Genomic DNA, 18211 nt, shown 5'->3' with positions numbered 1-18211 from the left:
CTTTTACGGTTTTTTGCAGGAATGACGGGCTTTCTCTTTTTCAGGAGATTTTAGCTCAATCTTGTATTCCCAGTTCCCTTCTTCTCTCTTTGTGGCTTTTTGTAGGTTTTCTTTTTTCTTCTGTGGCTCCTCTTCAACCTCTTCCTCTTCCCCCCTCAACCTTGTTCTTTGCAAGAAGCTTGCCTGCACTGGGAGTTCAAGCAACAATCCTACCAAAGTTTGGTGATTATCTTTGTACATACAGGAAAAGCGAAGGTACTATTTTTTTCTGTCTCCTAGTTATGCTAAGTACAAATGATTGATGTGGTTTTATTAGATCTTCTTGTTAATTAGTATAGTTTTTGGATGATTCACAGAAATATGTAGGTCATCCCCATTACTCTTGGGCTACCTGGATATTAAATGCATTTTTGAAAATATCATTTTGGTTTCTGCTGTCAGTATATGCTTCTTAATTAATAAGCTTATTGAGGCATATTTTATATACTATGTAATTCACTCAAGTAAAATGTAGATCTCAACATTTTTTAAAAAAATAAATTTACCAAGTAGCAAAACAATCACCATAATTCAGTTTTAGACTGTTTTTATCAACACAATGAGATTCCATATGCCCATTTACTGTTAATCACCATCCCCCACACCTCCCACTCCAGGGAACCACTCATGTAACTTCTGTCTCTATAGATTTGCCTTTCCTAGACTTTTCATATAAATGGAATCATTCAATATGTGGTTTTTGTTACTGGCTTCTTTCACTTTGTATAATATTTTCAAGGTTCATCCATGTTGTAGCACATATAAGTACTTCATTTCTTTTTACTGTTGAATAGTAGTCCATTGATTGATATACCACATTTATTTATCTATGCATTCACGAATTGTTGGACATTTGGTTGTTTCCACTTTTTGACTATTACGAATATATTTAAGGATCCCATTGCATTCTAACAAGGAAAAATTTATTTAAGAATCCACACCTACACACACTGTAACACAACTACAAATCAATGAATACAAAGAGGTGGTCTTAAGATTAGCCAGAGAGAAAGAATGATTATCTCTAAAGACATTAGGTTGTCATCTGACTCTTCAACTTTTACAATGGAAGGCAATGTCAGTCTTAAACATAGATCCAAAAATCCTAAATAAATTCTTAGCCTGCAAAATATGGCGGTGTATAAAAATGTTGCCAAATTATAACAAAGTTTCTTTTACTAGCAATCTGTGATTAATTCACATTAGATATACAATGATTCACCATATTAATATGTTAAAGATCTGAAAATTATTTCAGATAATTTATAATAAACAATTATAAAAGCTTTCAATGAAAGTAATCTATACTTGCTCAAATAGTTTTAGAAAACCAAAATAGGTTATAATGATTCTGTATATAAATTTCAAAAATATCCCAAATTAAATAATATATAATTTTATGAATGACTATGTATGTAATAAACTATGAAGAAAAGCAAGTGAATAATAAAATAGAAAACTGAATTTAATAATTACTTCTGAGCTCGGAGGTGGATGGAATTTGAGGGGAGAATCTGATAGGGAGGCCTGCAAAGGTTATGAAAATGTTTTATTTTTCATTTGGTTTCTGCTTAGAGGGATGTTTGTTTTGTTATGGGCCTATAATAAAAACATATAAATTATTTATCATCCTTTTTACGGATGGCATTTCATAATAACAAAATAAGAATACTATTTTCAGATGTGTACTCCCCGATTATTTCTTTGTTGTCCACATTTTGCAGACTGCCTGTAGCAAATACACAGGCCCACTACAGGGTTGCAACAGGACAGAAAGTCCAGCCTGTGCATCCAACGGCGTCACCTATGGTAACTATTGTGTGTTTTGCAGGGCACATAGGTAAGAGGACAATAGTAAATATTTCCTCTTTTTACTTGTTGAAATAGTGGGATCCATTTCTAGAAGAGGTCAAGTGGAGAGGTAGAAAGAAGCAAGGCGCACAACCTAGAAGTGCAAAGAACCAGAGGGTCGGGCTGCTGAGCGGGTCACAGGCATAAGCACCTCAGGCTGGGGCAGCAGCGGTCAGAAACGGGCTCTCGCGCATGCGTAATGAGATGCAGGCACTGGGCTCAAGGAGAGAAAATCCAAAAGCGTGGCTTCCCCTGGTGAGACACTCAGGGCTTGGCTGGCACCGTCCTTAGCTGTTAACCTGGGAGCCTGTTTTTGAGCTTTAAGTGGCTCGCGTACGAAGAAAGAAGCGACTAGGAGTCTGGCAACTGGGAATGATCGGATAGTTTCCTGAACTCTCCAGAAGCATCTTTCAGAGCTCTAGTAGTTATTTTCCAGTGTTTAAGCTGGTGCTCTTAAAAAGCTTAATTTTATATTGGCTCAGAGTTCCTTTTCTTAAGAAATTCTGAAAAGTTTTCAGGATGTGTTCATGCGGATGTTTTATTAAGGTATGCATTTACAGACCTGGCTTCCATTTCGTTCATCTGTACTCTTATTGTTGTTAATTAAAATTCCAGAGTCCAAGCTTCAGCTTGACTGTTCTCTGAGGGAGACATGAGTTACCTGTTCCAGAAGGACCGGTTTGTTGGATGTAGTAATGCCTGCGTTGCTTAAATATGAGGAAGAACTAATTCAAAATGAAACAGAGTGTGACTTCTTATAATCGGAGTAGGCTTCAATTCTAGCAACAGGTTTTGGCAATGTGTTTAATTGTTTTTTTTTTATTTGTGCATCTTTAACATTTTATGGAAATTTTCTTTTCATGTTACAAATGACAAAGATTTGCAAGGTGGTGTTGCAAGAGATGACTGTAGAGGACAGGACTGTAATCAGGGGTTTTAGGTGTGGGTGTGCAAGGTAACTGCCATCTAGGTCACTCTCCACAATCTCTAGAAAGGCATTCATTGCTCTCTATTATTTGTGTGTCTGTGGGTTCTTTTTATGGGAACTTGAAGAAGCAATTTGGCATTTGGGTTGTCACAGAATGCAAACAGAGTGCTCTACATTAGAATGCTGTACAGCCTAATGCCTGAGCTAGATCAGGAGTTGACCTCTGACTGGGGGGTTCCTGGGATAAGACACCATAGTTTCCATGCTTACTCGTTGATAGAAGTCAAATTTAATTCATTTTAATTAAATTTAGTTAATTTATAAAGCATTTAACTGAACACCCTCTTTATCTGTTCACTTTCAGAACTAAGTATTGCACAGAGAGTGTTTTCCTAGCGTGAGAAAGGAGGAGGCATGAGTTTCAGGACCTTTGAGTTCCTGGTTCCCACTAGTGGTCTTAATTGGCCCCTTTCCTCCCAGGATGTGCCCTTAAGATGTTCTATTAGATGTTACCGCAAAGTGAGACAAATCTAGAAGATTCAATGCCTAAACAAAAAGAGTCAGACATATATTTATTTCATTTAGGTCTACTTTATTCTACGAAGAAGTCAAGACATCATGGTGACAAGATGAGGCAATGTGGCGTAGATTATATAGGAGAAAAATGTGCCTTCTGTGAATTAGAATCGTAAGATAGACTCAACACTCTCCAAAATGTACAAATTTAAGTTTGTGGTCAGTTTTCCTGTGGAGAGAAAATGGCAACAAATGAGAATTGCTGAGGCCATAGGCATTTCATTAGCATTCACACTTCACCAAAGAACCTAAAAAATGTACCCAAGTCTCTCCACTTATCAATGTTTCTATAAGGAGTGACAGCAATTTAGGAATATTTTAGCAACAGGTGCTGATTACATAAGGATGATGCTCAAAATACGTCACAGTTTATATGCCCGAAAACATATTTTCATGGATTTTTTTATTTAAAGGAGACACACATTTAGAAGCCTCTTTTCAGAAAAGATGGTAATTTTTTTCTTATTAAACAAGAACCAGAAAAATATGCCATATATACTAGATGCTTGTTTTCATTCATGTATGTTTTGTAAATACTTAAAAGGAACTGTATGTTTCTGTGTATTCTGGTACATCAGACATCATTTAATATTTTTTGAGCTGATGCTACTATAACTTGCAGATGATTACTTTGTAACCTTTAAACTACTTTTGGCTATTTGATTTTCCAAATTTAATTTTTGTTATAGCTCCAACATCTATTGTGTTGAGAAATAATATTCTGAAACAGAACGATTTCTTGAAGTTTTTTCAGATATAGTCCCCTTTTATACCAATCGTTAGGGGGCTCTAAGATATCCAGACTTAGTTGTTGAAGCTGAACAATGAACACGGCTCATTCTAACAGACGTGGACTGGCCTGCCTATGAGGAGGGATGTTCCTTATCTCTGGAAATAAACATGCATAGACTATGAAGGTACTTGGTGACTTTTTTGTCAAGGGAGTTTGAGCAATAGATTAGTAGGTAGAAGTTGCACTAGATGACCCTTAAGTTTCCTTCCAACTTAGAGATTCTAGGATTCTCTGATTCACTATTACTGCCAGAATATGTAGGGATACAGTGACACTAGGGACTCCCACATCTTATAAATTGTGAGAATTCTATTCATTAGAGTTAATGGGAGATGATTCCTATACTCCTTATGCCCTAAACTACTTCTTCTAATTGAGGTACATTTGTCTTAACACATTAATTTTTACACTTTAAATATAGAAAAGAAAAATATTTCAATACTTCAATACTTACACAACTTCAGAACAAAAGACACAATCATTGCCGTAAGTTTGGCCATCAGATCCACAAATTGGGGCATATAGTTGATAACACATTCTCTCTTCTCCTGGTGGTAACTTTTTATACTTACTGCAATCAACCTGAAAACACATATGAAAAAGCTTCAATTTCTTCTATCAAATCTTTATTCCCAGGATTTAGGATTTCCCAAGGAAGTTCAGAGGGATTTCAACGCATATATTTCTTATTCCAATTGTCCTCAAACCCTTTTGAGATATATCCAGTATAAAGATCTTTTGTTATATGCCAGAGATAATGTCATACTCACATTGTGACCAGGAAACTAGCGTGGCTTAATATTCATTAACCCTTTTCATTCTCAAACGGCTACTAAATCATGAAGGATGGCTTGAATTCAGGCCTCTTTGACTCCAAAATTTGTATTATTAATTCTATTATTTTCTTTAATAGCTAAAACAAAAAACTCCCGGTGTCACCTCTGCCTAAGCCCCAGGGTCCTACAGCTAAAAAGCAGTAGAACTTAGACTAGAGCCCAAATTGCCTGACTGGTGGTTTAAAGTTTTCATTCCCACACCTAGATCTTCTCAACAATAGTCACTACTTAATGTGAGTTATGAAGGAAAGCTTAAAGTAAAATCTTCATTCTCTGAGATAGAGAACAAAGATGTGTGTGACCTACTTAAAAAGTGTAGAATCATGACTTGTCCTTTTGAGCCCTACAATGTGCCGGGTACTGTGCTAAACTCTTTTCAAACATTGTGGCGTTCAGTCTCACAAAAATCTTATGAAGTGGGTACTGTTGCCCAGGCTGCCCAATTCCAGAGAGCTGGAATTGAAGCCCAGGACTTTATTACTCTCGTGGGACGCGAGGTGGCTAACCACTTTGTTCTTCCGCCTCCATTTTAGAAATGTCTGTCTACAGTGTTGGAAGTAAACGCTTTGTTACTTAAGTAAATCTTCAAATATGTAGAAATTTAATTAATGCATAGTATCCAATATTTTCTTATTGTTACTGGCTTTAAAATTACATAAAAGTATGACAAGATGGGTGTACTGACCTGTTGACCGCTGTTTTTGGCACATTCTACATCTGTAAGAAAAACAAAGACAAGAGAAAATGAAATTAAACTCTGGAAGAACCTAATCTTATTAGAAAAATAGTCTTTCATTTGTGTTTCAGCTCTCAGTCTGTCATAAAAATATGACTCTCCTCAGAGCTGTGCTTCAGCATATCAAAGGTTGAAGCTTTAACACAGATTTTTAAAAAAAAATTTTTGGAGCAGGATTAGAGTGTAGCCAAAAGGATGGAAAAGCTGCTATAATAATGAGGAGTTTGTCTTATTCTTTCCTATCTCATAATCAGAGCTTAGGAAATATTGAAAAAAACAAGCAAGTTTGATATTTAGAAAGTGTCTGCTATTAGGTAGCAGGCATGAATGGCAGAAGTTGGACCAGTGGTTGAAAATTCTAGGGAGGCAGATTTAACTCAATAATGGAAGAATAATAATAGTTCATGCTGGGGTCAGCCCTTGTGGTATAGTGGTCAAGACTGGCCTGATCCACTTTGGTGGCCCAGGTTGCGGGTTCAGATCCTGGGTGTGGACCTACACCACTCCTCAAGCCATATTGTGGGAGCAACCCATATAGAAAATAGAGGAAAATTGGTACAGATGTTACCCTAGGGCTAATCTTCTTCAAACAACAAAAAAGAAAGAGGAAGATTGGCAACAGATGTTAATTCAGGGTGAATCTTCCTCGCTGCACCCTCACCTCAAAATAATAATTCACTCCACCAAACAATGGATTGGACTGTTTTATGAAGAAATGAAGTCCCCATATGGTGATATCAAGTCAAAGGAAAGTCTGGTGAACACTTCCCAAAGAAGTTACACAAAATGTTTATATGGATAAGAATTTGGGCTTAGCTGACCATTTAGGTCCACTCAGCCCCTGAGATGATATGATTTAGTGATTTATTGATGGAGACAAAATAAAAGTTAGAAAATAGTTTCTCTTATTATCTATGGTAATAAGTGGTGAGCATATCCCAGCATTCTGTGGGCAGAAGATGACATGAGCTATTGGTATCAGGGCAGGGGCAGGGTTATGAGGGAGATACTCACAAAAGATGGATGTAAGTGCCAGAGCCAAAAGCAAGACGAAGGCTGTTCCTCTCATGTTGCTGAAGTGGCCAAGGGCAGTCAGATGGAGGCAAAAGAAGTGACTTTCTGGCGTCTGCCCAGCTCAGTTGGGTCCTGCCTTATATATTGTCCAGAATTCCTGCCTCAATTGTGAAATAGCCATCTTCAGCAACAGAATCCTGGGAAGAAGTCAGAAACATCTACCAGGTATGCAAATTCTTTTATTGTGAAAGACAAGTGACTGCACGTGATCTTTTAATAAATAATGAGACTCAATTATGCTGTCATTATTTCTTTCGCTAATATTTAAAGGTAATATTTAAAAAATAAATCCACTTCTCATTCACATTGATGGTGATCTAGCAGCTTCCCTTGTGGTGAAGATTTACTTTTCTCTTACTTTTCCTGGCGGGGAAAAAAGGAGAAAAAAAGAAAATTAATACATATGCCATAGGAAGAAGTACATATAAATTCCATTGATGTTAAACAGTTTATAGTGAAAAGCAAGAGGCTTCATTGCCAACATCACACCTCAGTGGGAGCTAATTTTAACCATTTCTATTTTAAGGTTGTTACCATCATAATTCTCAATAATATACTTATACTTCTATTTCTTAATTTATTAACTAAAATAGTTATTTATTGACTCCTATCAATGGAAGAAAAAATTGTTGATTTACATTACTTTCCCGTTTTTTTCCTCTTCGCAATTTTTGATAGGCATATCACGACTTTTTAAAAAGCTTGCGTGTTACCTTTACAACTTTAAATAACATGTGTTAGTCACTACTTCTATTATCCTCATCATTAGACAGCATCTCATAACTCTATAAGAACTTTATCTGCCTCTATACACTTCCATCAATCAGCTTTTCTCTCTGAAGACTTGTGACCTCTACTTTTATTTTTACATTTCACACATTAAAAATATAGATGTTCTGTTCTGAATATCGTAATTCATTATTCTATTGTTTGTCTATAGGTTGATTCTAAAATCTGAAGAGCAATAACTATTTTTAAACCTAATTTTAAATACTAAAGTGATTCTGGGAATGTATCAATTGTAGGCCAAATCTAGACTTCAGTTTCAGAAAGACTGGAAATCATTTTTAGGTAATGAGTTTTAGTAAATGTTGGAAGAGAAGGGCCGTATTACCAACGCCTAATATTTGCTTTGGATGGAGAATGGACTGAAGAACTGAGGCTGCTCAGGTGTGCAACGAAGCTGGATGTTTCCTAAGCTTCTTTATACAGTAGGATGTATAGAAGAAATGTTGGTTAGACTCTGAGCCAGCAGAACCATCTACCACTTACAGGTCTGCAATTTTATCCATTGTTTCCCTTTGGCAGTGTCAGGGAGGGGGAAACTCCCCATTCTACTGTTCTTACGTTCTTGTAGCAGGACTAGTAATAAAATTGACAAAAGGCCAGATTAACAGGAGGAAAACCTAATTTAATATGTACATACTGGACATCATAGAGAAATGATGCCCAAAGAGTGAATAAAGCAGGCAGTAGATATGTCTTTTGTACAAAGAAACAATCAATTTGTGAGGAATGACAAGAACAAAGAAACTTAGGTTTGAGATACATAATTAGTGAGGAATTTAAGCAGAGTTAAGGCTTGAGGTAGTAAATTAACAAGGTTTGTTTATATAGGCTTCTCGGCCCTGAATTCCCCAGATCTGGTGATAAGGATGTAGGGAGAGCACCTTTCACCTGGGAGATTTATTTGCTGCTTTCAGGGGGAACAGAGAAGAGGGTCAAAATGCCATTTAGAAGGAGTTTGATTCCCAGGAGTCATGAGATGTGATGGATGAAATTCTGGAAACACTATTTGGGACCTGCATTAGGAGTAGCAGACCTGGGTTCTTGACCTGGTCCTCCATGTGAGGAATGAGGCATTTCCAATGTTTGGAGCTCACTGTTTCCATCCATAATATGAGGCTGTTGACTGGCTCCCTTCCATCCCTCACAATCAGAAATTCTAAGGAGAGGTGTGTCTTTTGCTCATATTTTGTGTTGTGGTTCTGTTGATATCTTTACCTAATCTTCATGCACAGTTGGCAGGGGTTGTCATAAATTTTCCATCTGTGCCACACACGGGGGCAAAGATTAGCTCAGAGTATAGGGGTATGCCCATGCCATGATCTTTATATCTATCACAATCCAACTGCAGGGAGAAAGAGAGCTTTCACGTAGACAGAGAAATGAGCTTCTTAGCGTTCAGGTCAGCTGAGGAGAAGTGAATGAGGTCAGAGGAAGAATGAGAATGACTGAGGTAGCCAAAATTTGAAGGAAGCAGAGGAGGAGGGAGGAGGTTAGACAAATGGAGCAACATGGAAATCAAGGCTCCTGAGAAGAGAGAAACACCTAAAGACAGGTAAGAAAGAATCTGGTGAGGAGCACCAGAAAAATGTAGGTGTTTGTTTAACACAAGGTAAACAGTATTAGGTGCAGGGACAAATTAAAACAGGGAAAAGGAAAGACAAGAGAAGCTGAAGATAGGAGAGGGTGAGAGGGACAGACACGATGAGAAGAACATAGCAGACTGGGAAAACAGAGGAGCTGTGGGCAATTCTGGTGAGGGGCATGGCCCCACCCACAGGAGCAGGTGTGAGCGGCTCAGGAGAGAAGAGTTGTTGAACAAATGCATGTGCTTGGGATCTCAGAACAGGGAAATGAGAGCAGCGGAAAAATGGGTGGCAGCTGAAGAGATCCAAACCGCCAAGGCCATTTGACCACCTAGTCCAGGCTCCTTCACTTTCCAGATCACCGCTTCTCCTTTCTGCTGCTTTCACTTCAGCAGCTCTGTTTGTCTAAGCTGTTTCCTTATCCTGTTCTTCTTCAAGGTTTCCATGGTTGACTTGACCATAATCTGGCTTGACCTTGACTTTGAACTTGACCTTGGACCTGATTCTGATTCAGACCCACGTTATCCCAAACATCCTGACCATGTTAAGTGTGTCCTGATTATGGGGACAGTGTCTGTAATTCTGTGATTATATAGAACTAACTCTAGCAAAAGAGTATAAATAAAGGCATGACCAACTGCTTATGAGTCTTTTTATATTCACTTTATGGAGATGGGAAAGGGGCAGCCACCCCAACTATGGATTCCCACTCTCTCCTTGAGTCTATGAGGAGATAAGATTTCCACAGGCCTCCTTGTATCTTTGGGGCAGGCTGCAGGTGGGCTGGACTATCCTCTGTAATCTTTGGGCCAAGAACGTTTCTGGAGCAAGTGAGGGGAGAAGTGAATTTGGGGAGGAGAAAATGAGAGCCATGCAAGTATATCAAGGCCCGATCTGGGTTACTAATTTCTTGTGAGCTATGCCCATTGATAGAAGCTGCTTCAAAGTGCTGTGGTCACATAAACATCCTCTATAGAAGGAACTCTAGCGCCATAGCTAAGAATGAATTGTATATCTTTGTATTTAAAATAAAAATGTACAATTTACCAATACTGTCAATGTTTTCTTGGTGAACAGTGATATATACATTTAATAAGTAAGGAAGGCAAATCTTAGAGAGGATGTCAAGCCATGTAGTAGTCAGACCCAGGGATGTTCTGTTAAGGCTACAGCAGGGGGTGTAGCAAGGGGAGAGACAAGGGAAGAAAAATTTTGCTATGCTTATGGAAAGAAATGGGCAGAAAAATCTTCCCTCTGGGGATGACTTGTTGTAATGAAGGAGGTTTCCTTTTAAGGAACTTTGGAAGAGACCAATATAAAGAACCACTATGTCCATAGACCAGTTCCCAGTGGCAATTACTGATTAGAGAAAATAAGGATTCCAAGAGGGGATGAGGCATTCACTGGTATTTGTGTGTGTGTGCACGTGTGTGGATTTGTGCATGTGTGTGCATGTGCATGCGTTTCTTGGAAGCCAGGGGGATTCTTTGTACAAAACTTTCTCCTGAACAACAAGATTTATATGTTCTTCAGTTTTCTTTATAAACTGAGATAATACACCCTGATCTAAGAAGCAAAAACAAACAAAAGTAAAGATAAACTCTTTGGGGAGAATCTTTTATTGAGGTGAAAAAAAAAGCCAGTCAGTCAGTGAGGCATGCATTTGAAGGAGAGCACAACAACTCTGTCCACTCGACAAAGATGACTTCGAATCCGTCTCTGCCCCCCTCACAGAACCTTGGCCAACATGAGGGAAAAGGCAGTCAGAGACCAGGTTGATGAAGATGCCAATGAGGGTATCATCGCTCTGTATCCATGTCTATGGAGAGGTTAACAACTTCCTTCATGAAGAAACTGAACCTTCCCATTGCTTTTCCTATGGGAAGACACAGTTAGAAGATTTGTCCACACCAGAGGAAATTTAATATAACATTAGAGCTGAAAGGAACTACCGAGATTATGAGGCAGACTCTCATTTTACAGATAAGGAAATTGAGTCCCTGAAAAGGAATGTCTTTGCCCAGGCAGTTTCTGGCAGAGGCAGAAGCAGAATTTCCCCAGTCCAGTGATACTTCCATTCCACCTGCTGCTTCCACCATCCCAGAGCCTGGGCTGATCATCCAATATCTTAAAACAACAAAGAAGGTGAGCTTCTGACTCGGGAGGTTGAGGGGGCCTGCCCCTCACCCTTTGCTGGTCAACAGGGTTTGTGATGAAGCTGGATCCTACATTAGTGAGGAGAACTTCCAGCACATTCCCCTTCAGAGTCCTTGAACACAAGCTAGTGTCTAGGCCAAGGTCCCGGTGTGTGTGCCTGTTACAGAATCTTCCCTTTCCTGAACTAAAAGTTTCCAAACAGGAATAGATATGCAGCCATATCCTTCTGGGCTCAGAGCCTAACCTAATATTCTAACTTGTTAAGAAAATCACAAAGATGAAAAACACAAGATCTAAGATAAGTAGTCAAAATCCAGTGGTCTAAAGAGAGTTAACAGTGAGCACAGCGGATTTGGTGTAAGACAGTAAATGGTAAGTTGCCTATTCTCCACCAAGTAAGTGACATCCACCTAGTTATATCGTCTTCAAAAACACTGTGCAGGCCGAACAAAATACTTCAACAAAACATTTCCATGGGGTTCCGGTCCAAGCACTGACAGCTTACATCTCTCTATTTTAGATTAAAAAAAAAAAAGTCTGTGTAGTAGTCTTATTCTCCCTGTCGCTCTAAGGCTACAGATATTTAGAGCTCCTAGGAAATTGAGGATGATAAAGGCCTTCTAGCCACAGTTTGTTTAAGAATCAAGCTGGATTATAACCATTAAGTCTTTTAGAAGTCATGGAGGATAGTTGTTTTCAATTACTTTTTAGTGTGGATGCAGGAACTTTTCTTCCAACAACGTATTGTGTGTAACTCCACTAATTAAAATAGTCAAAAGCTGAACTTGAGGTTGGAGACCATCCCAAATGCTCCCTTAACCCTTTGGTGGCTCCTGACTTGCCTATCCAGAAATTCGGGGCTCCAGGGACACCAATTTGAAAACTCGTGGTCTTGTTGGACTCTCTCAATTGACAGACTGGAATTGGAGGTTCTGTCGTGGAGGGACCAGTCCAAGCTGGCAGAGCAGGTGGTCCAACCCTAGTCTGACGGTGAGGCACTCAGTTTTCTGTTTCTACCAGCTGCTTCTGGGGGGTAGTAAGTACAGCTTATAAAGAGTTAAGCAGGCTCATGGAAAGAGGAGAGGTTTGCAGTGGAGGACACTGGCTCTGGCTTCGTTGTTCTACCCACGAGGTACTCACAAGCTCTCGGTACACAAGTGGCATTCATTCCCATAGATGATGTAGTCAGAACCACAAACAGGCAGGTATGTGATGGGGCAGGGGATGGCCGCCACTGGGTACTTCTTGTAAATGCTGCAGTCCACCTGCGACAGACACAAGAGAATGTCCTGCTTTTCTCCTGGCCCCTATGCGAGGCTATCCTGGCCTCTGGTGCACGGGAAGCAAAACACCATCCTGCAAGTCCCAGCTCAGACACATATTCGCATGCTGCTGTATCTACTTCTATTCGTAATAACATTACCACTAGGACAAATACTAGTCATACGAGCACAACTTCTATTATTGCTAGTACAGTTAAGATTTCCTGAGCATTTCTACGCCAGGCATTAAACTTAAATCTTACATGAATTTTCTTTGTTTAATCTTCAGAACAACTGAATAGGATAGATTCTACTTTTAGCTCTATTTACAGATGAAGGAAACTGAGGCTTAAAAAGAGAGAACTTGTACATATAGTCGCACCTAAGGTGTATAATGTAAAAGCTCATAACTGGTGGGGCTGGGATTTGAATCCAGAGCTAATGCGATTAACCAAGGTAACACTGTCCGGCCTCTCACATGTTGTCCCTTCCATGGAGACTTCACCAGCCTCTCAGCTGGAAGTCCTCTCTCTCTCCTTTAACTCTGGAATATTTTTTTTAGGTTATGGTTATTTCTATGTATGTCCTATTTCATCAACGGCCTCTGGAAAGCAGAGGCTATTCTTTGTCTGTGTCTGCCTCTCGCTTTTACTCCCACTAAACTTACTGAATTAATCCTACATATACATTTCATAAATATTTGTGGACTAAATGAAAGTCAGTAGGAATTGAGATTAAAATGTAATTCAATATACTCACTGTTGTTGAAGACAGACTAGCAGCTTCTGAAAGACAGATACAGACGGAAACGTTAAAAATGAAGCAAAGTCTTAAAATCTCATTAATTAATGTAAATTTGGTCCCATAGATTAAGATTCTGTAGTTCCTCTGGCAATGAGTCGCAGCCCACATCCCCTCCTTACACAAAATTCCAGCTGTTTGCTGAATGGCCAATGGGTTAAATAAGCCCTTGGTTCAGGCAAGATAGTTATCCGAATTTCCTCCCTTTATCGACCATGGGATGCTTCTGGAGCTCCCGGTGTCTTTGATAAAGATTCTAAGTCAGAGAGCAATCAGAAGTATAGTGGTCACCACTCCTAAGAGCTTGGAACACCATCTTTGATATTCCTTCAGTCTTAATTGATATAAGAGAATTTAACGGAATGTTTTTAAGGGTTTAGAATCTGTTCTAACGCCTAATTTATTTAAGTAATTTTTCACCATATAAAAGTCTAGTTGCTGACTCCTGGGCTTTGGAGAATTGTGTTTTATGTTGATTCTCCTGGATTGACTTGGAGAGACATCCACATTTTTCTGCATCTTTGCACTGAGGAATAGTATCTAGTAATACCGACAACTTCCAATGTTCTTATGAAATGGTAGACATGCGAAGAATTTAGTTCATTTTTTTGTTCCATGGATGGAAATAAAAATCCTTGAAAGGGAATACACTAGACCCAAATCCCCCAACTCCAGCTGGGACATCAGATTCTCCTTTCCCAGGCCACAGCAGTTTCTGTTGTAAACCAGTACATTTTAAATGCACATGACCAGACCTTTCTCTCAGATGCTCACATCCCAGGAGAGGTTATTTGGACAAACAATCTTAATGGCTGTGCAGGGCGCTATCTACCCTTAACTCACCTAAACTGCTGCAGAAACGGGTCACTGTGCAGAGCAGAAGGAGACCCCCAGTGATCTTCATAGTGGAGATGGCAGAGGCTGCGCAGGGCTCTCACAGCAGCTGCATCAGCCATGCCCTAGGAAGCGCTCATGTTTATACGGCAATGCTTGGTTTCACCATCTTTCCTGTGAGGTCATCCAGAGTCAGTGTCAGCTCTAAGAGGCCTTCAAAGCACAATGTCACACCCGGGGTGGTATAGCAGAAGAGATTAAGTATAGGCTGCTTGGCCTAGTCATGAAATAAGTGAAAATATCAAACTTTCTTTATTTCACCAAAATGGAGGATATTAAACCTAATTAGACAGATTGCACTTACGTTTATATTTTGGTTCCTGGGAAAATATTGTTTTATTTTTGAGGCAATGAACCTGTGAAGCAAGGTGGGATCTAGTGGAAAGAACAGTGACCCTAGCGTTTATGAGGCTTAAAGAAAGGCATTGACATTTCCCAGCTGTGTGATCTTGGGTCAGTCATCTATGTGCCGTGAGCCTATATCAGCCAAGAAGACCTGGTTATGTTGTACTAACATATAACACCGAGATTTCTGTGACTTTGTACAAGTTTATTTGTTACTCAAACTACACGTGTACAGTGGTCAGCTGATGGTGTTACATTGTCTTCAGTAGATCCCAGTGGACAGAGTAGTCACTATCTGGAATATCGTTCATTGTCAAGGTGAAGTGAAATATGCTTTCTTCAGGATTTCCCTTTGAAGCTATGAAATATTCCATCCCAGAAGTGACCCCACTGTCACTTTCCTTCACCATCACGTGGTCTGACCCAACCATAGAAGTTACAGAGTGTGATCTTACCTTTTCCCTTGAAGACCAGAAGGGGGAGAACTGGAAATAATTGGCAAATGACTCAGAGACAAACCCAGAGCCTTAGCTTCATCCCCTGTCAAGTGGGACCTATTGCTAGACACAAGCGAGTTCACATAATTGGAGTCATTTACGTTAAGTGTGTTCTAAAGTGCAGTGTATGCAGTTGCTATTGTGATTGTTATTGTTATTAATGATGAGCCAAGAGTCTCGCCGACATTAGATTGTAGACTGCATTGTCCAAGCACAATGGTCCAAATGGCTGTTGTTTGTCTATGGAGCTTAAGGACGTACAGCTGGGGGAAGGCAGTAGACTCCACTCTACCAGTCCTTTGCTTGGCAGGTTTGATTTTGTACGTTCTGAAACACAGCATCTACAAAACATAATAAGTTAATAACAAATGACATTGCATGAGCCCCTAAAATTTCAACTTTCACATCTGTTTGGGAAGTAGTATAATCTAATAGTGAAGAATATGGGCATTGACTCGAATGGCTCTTATTTGGAATCTTGTTTTTAATAAATGTTGACTACGTGACTTTGAGTATATAGGTTAAGCTCTGGATATTTTAGTTTTCTTATCTGTGACATAGAAACAATATTTACGGGGGGCGAACTCAAGATGGCGGCGTCAGCAGACTCGGAACTCACCTCCTCCCGCGGACACAGCCAATTTACTACTACTTGTGGAAAAATTACCCCTGAGACAGAACTCAAAACTGGATAAGAGGAACTCCTGCAACAACGGACAATCCTAACTGAGGTGGGAGAGGCAGAGACTCCCTTCGGGAGAGGAAAAACGCCGCCTTCAGAAGCCGCCAGCTTCACGGCCGCCGGGAGCAGCGCACAGGTACGCAGCCTCCCTGGAGGCGCGGGGCCCTGAGCCGGGAGCACCCCTGCTGTGGGCATTTTGTGGACCCAGCACAATCGAGACCAGCGGCATAATATCTGACTTTGCCTGTTACTAAAGCATTGGGGAGTACCCCAAGAAAAGCTGGTTCACAAAGAAACTAAAACCGGCTCTTAAAGGGCCCGTGCGCAAACTCACCCGTTTCAGAAAGCATCCTAAAATCACCAGAAAGAAAGGTGCACAGTGCTGTGGTGAAAAGAAACTCACCTAATAGACCCTGAGTGCATCTCGGTGAGGGGTGAGACCTCTCCAGGGACTGGGACATTGGTGGCGGCAATTGTTGTGGCCTGGTGTGGGCGTGCTGACACAGACGCCCTTGCAGTTCTCCCTGAGGCCAGCCCAGGTCTGCCCCACCCGCTAGAGCACTGAGTTAATCCAGCTCAGCCAGGGCAGGCAGTCCACCCTAGAGACTGGTCCCACCCAACAACAAGCCCTCAGGCAACTTGTGGGCCTGCATAGATTGGTGACTGGATTCTCTGCAGCCTGGCAACTGAGCTGACTTCAGTGGGGCAGGGCGTGCACAAGGAGCAGGTGGAGAGTGTAGGGCGGTGGCGGAGTGTGTGGGGCAGAATGTGTGGGGCTCCCGCCGTGGAGAGACTGGGTCCGCATCAGGAGGTCAGGGCGTGCACACCACACAGGACTGTGTTGACTGTGTGTGTGGACCTGTGGGCGGCAGGGCTTGTCAGCTGCACAAGACTTGTGTTTCTCAAAGACCCACATAGGGGGTTTGCCCCACCTTCCAAAGCCTGAAACAATTGGGTGCTCCTGTGCCTGAGGCCAGCCCCACCCAGCTGCAATCCTCACAGAGCTGACAAGAGACCTAATAGGCTAGAGGCTTACAGCAATTGTAAGGCCCTGAGCCTAACAACCTGCCACACTGGGGGCCTACTCACTTAAAAGAAACACTGCAACACAAATGTGGTATTAGAACTTGCAGCCAACTGTGCTGGGGCTCTCCACACCTGAGAAAGAGACTGAAGGGCCCACAACAACTACAAGCAGCTGAGCATTACAACAGCTGACCAGGAGCATAACTCGGCCTACCTGGGCACATACAGTGAGAGCAAACAGGCCACAACAGAAGGACACACGTAGCCCACATAGGGGCCACCCCTGGAACATTGAGAACTGAGGGAAGCACACTGGAAGCCTCCTAAGGCATCACTTACATAAGGTCACCTATCCAAGAGCAGGAGATGTAGCTGACCTACCTAATACGTAGACACAAGCACAGGGAAAGAGGCAAAATGAGGAGGCAAAAGAATACATTCCAAGTAAGGGAACAGGACAAAACCCCAGAAAAGGAACTAAGTGAAAGAGAAATGAACAACCTATCCGACAGAGAGTTCAAACAAAGAGTGTTAAGGATGCTCACTGATCTGGGGAGAAGAATAGATGAACTCAGTGAGAATGTCAACAAAGAAATGGAAGATATAAAAAAGAACCAATCAGAAATGAAGAATACAATACTAGAAATGAAAAATTCACTAGAGGGACTCAAAAGTAGAGTAGAGGATACAGAAGAACGGATCTGTGAGCTGGACGAAAGACTAGAGAAATTACCCAAGCTGAACAGGTAAAAGAGAAAAGAAAAAGAGTGAGGACAGTCTAAGGGATCTCTGGGACATATCAAGCCCACTAACATCCGTGTTATAGGTGTCCCGGAAGGAGTAGAGCGAGACAAGGAGGCAGAGAATCTATTTCAAGAAATAATAGATGAAAACTTCCCTAACCTAAGGAAGGAACCAGACATCCAGGTACAGGAAGCACAGAGAACCCCAAACAAGATAAACCCAAAGAGGCCCACACCAAGACACATCATAATCAAAATGTCCAGAATTAAAGATAAAGAGAGAATCCTAAAAGCTATAAGAGAATGTCAAGTTACATACAAAGGAAACCTCATAAGGCTATCAGCTGACTTCTCAGCAGAAACCTTACAGGCTAGAAGAGAATGGCACGATATATTTAAAGTGCTAAAAGGAAAAAACTTACAGCCAAGAATACTCTACCCAGCAAGGTTATCATTCAAAATGGAAGGAGAGATCAAAAATTTCCCAGACAAGCAAAAATTAAAGGAATTTGTCACCAAGAAACCAGTGCTACAAGAAATGTTAAAGGGACTGATTTAAGGGGATAAGAGAAGACCACAAATAAGAAAAATTATCTAGT

The 18211-nt window shown here is 40.6% G+C and overlaps 1 protein-coding gene across 4 annotated transcripts; it reads right to left on the bottom strand.

Moving 5' to 3' along the window:
* Positions 1-11003: 11003 nt before the first annotated feature.
* SPINK7 (serine peptidase inhibitor Kazal type 7) lies at positions 11004-16402 on the bottom strand. 4 transcript variants are annotated; one of them, XM_058543973.1, is made up of 6 exons: positions 16247-16402; positions 15120-15502; positions 14269-14536; positions 13384-13409; positions 12503-12627; positions 11004-11081 (listed from the first exon to the last, which is right to left on the bottom strand). In XM_058543973.1, exons 3-6 carry the CDS (start codon positions 14327-14329, stop codon positions 11036-11038), a joined length of 258 nt encoding a protein of 85 aa, XP_058399956.1. In that variant the 5' UTR covers positions 14330-14536; positions 15120-15502; positions 16247-16402; the 3' UTR covers positions 11004-11035. The 4 variants fall into 4 exon arrangements, with proteins under 4 accessions (XP_058399956.1, XP_058400052.1, XP_058400138.1 ...); XM_058544069.1 differs by having other exon boundaries at positions 14269-14433; positions 16247-16400; XM_058544155.1 differs by lacking the exon at positions 16247-16402 and adding an exon at positions 16178-16245.
* Positions 16403-18211: the final 1809 nt, after the last annotated feature.

This window comes from Diceros bicornis, chromosome 1 (assembly GCF_020826845.1).
Source record: "Diceros bicornis minor isolate mBicDic1 chromosome 1, mDicBic1.mat.cur, whole genome shotgun sequence".
Classification (NCBI taxonomy): Eukaryota; Metazoa; Chordata; class Mammalia; order Perissodactyla; family Rhinocerotidae; genus Diceros; species Diceros bicornis.
This window is presented reverse-complemented; position numbering and strand designations above follow the sequence as displayed.

Excerpts from the sequence above, each read along its gene's own strand:
- SPINK7 (XM_058543973.1), bottom strand. The coding sequence starts at position 14,329 with ATGAAGATCACTGGGGGTCTCCTTCTGCTCTGCACAGTGACCCGTTTC. Across the intron at positions 12,628-13,383 it reads CTAGTCTGTCTTCAACAACA|GTGGACTGCAGCATTTACAA; the intron begins GTGAGTATATTG and ends TGTCTGTCGCAG. Across the intron at positions 11,082-12,502 it reads CACTTGTGTACCGAGAGCTT|GAAAAGCAATGGGAAGGTTC; the intron begins GTGAGTACCTCG and ends GTCTTCCCATAG.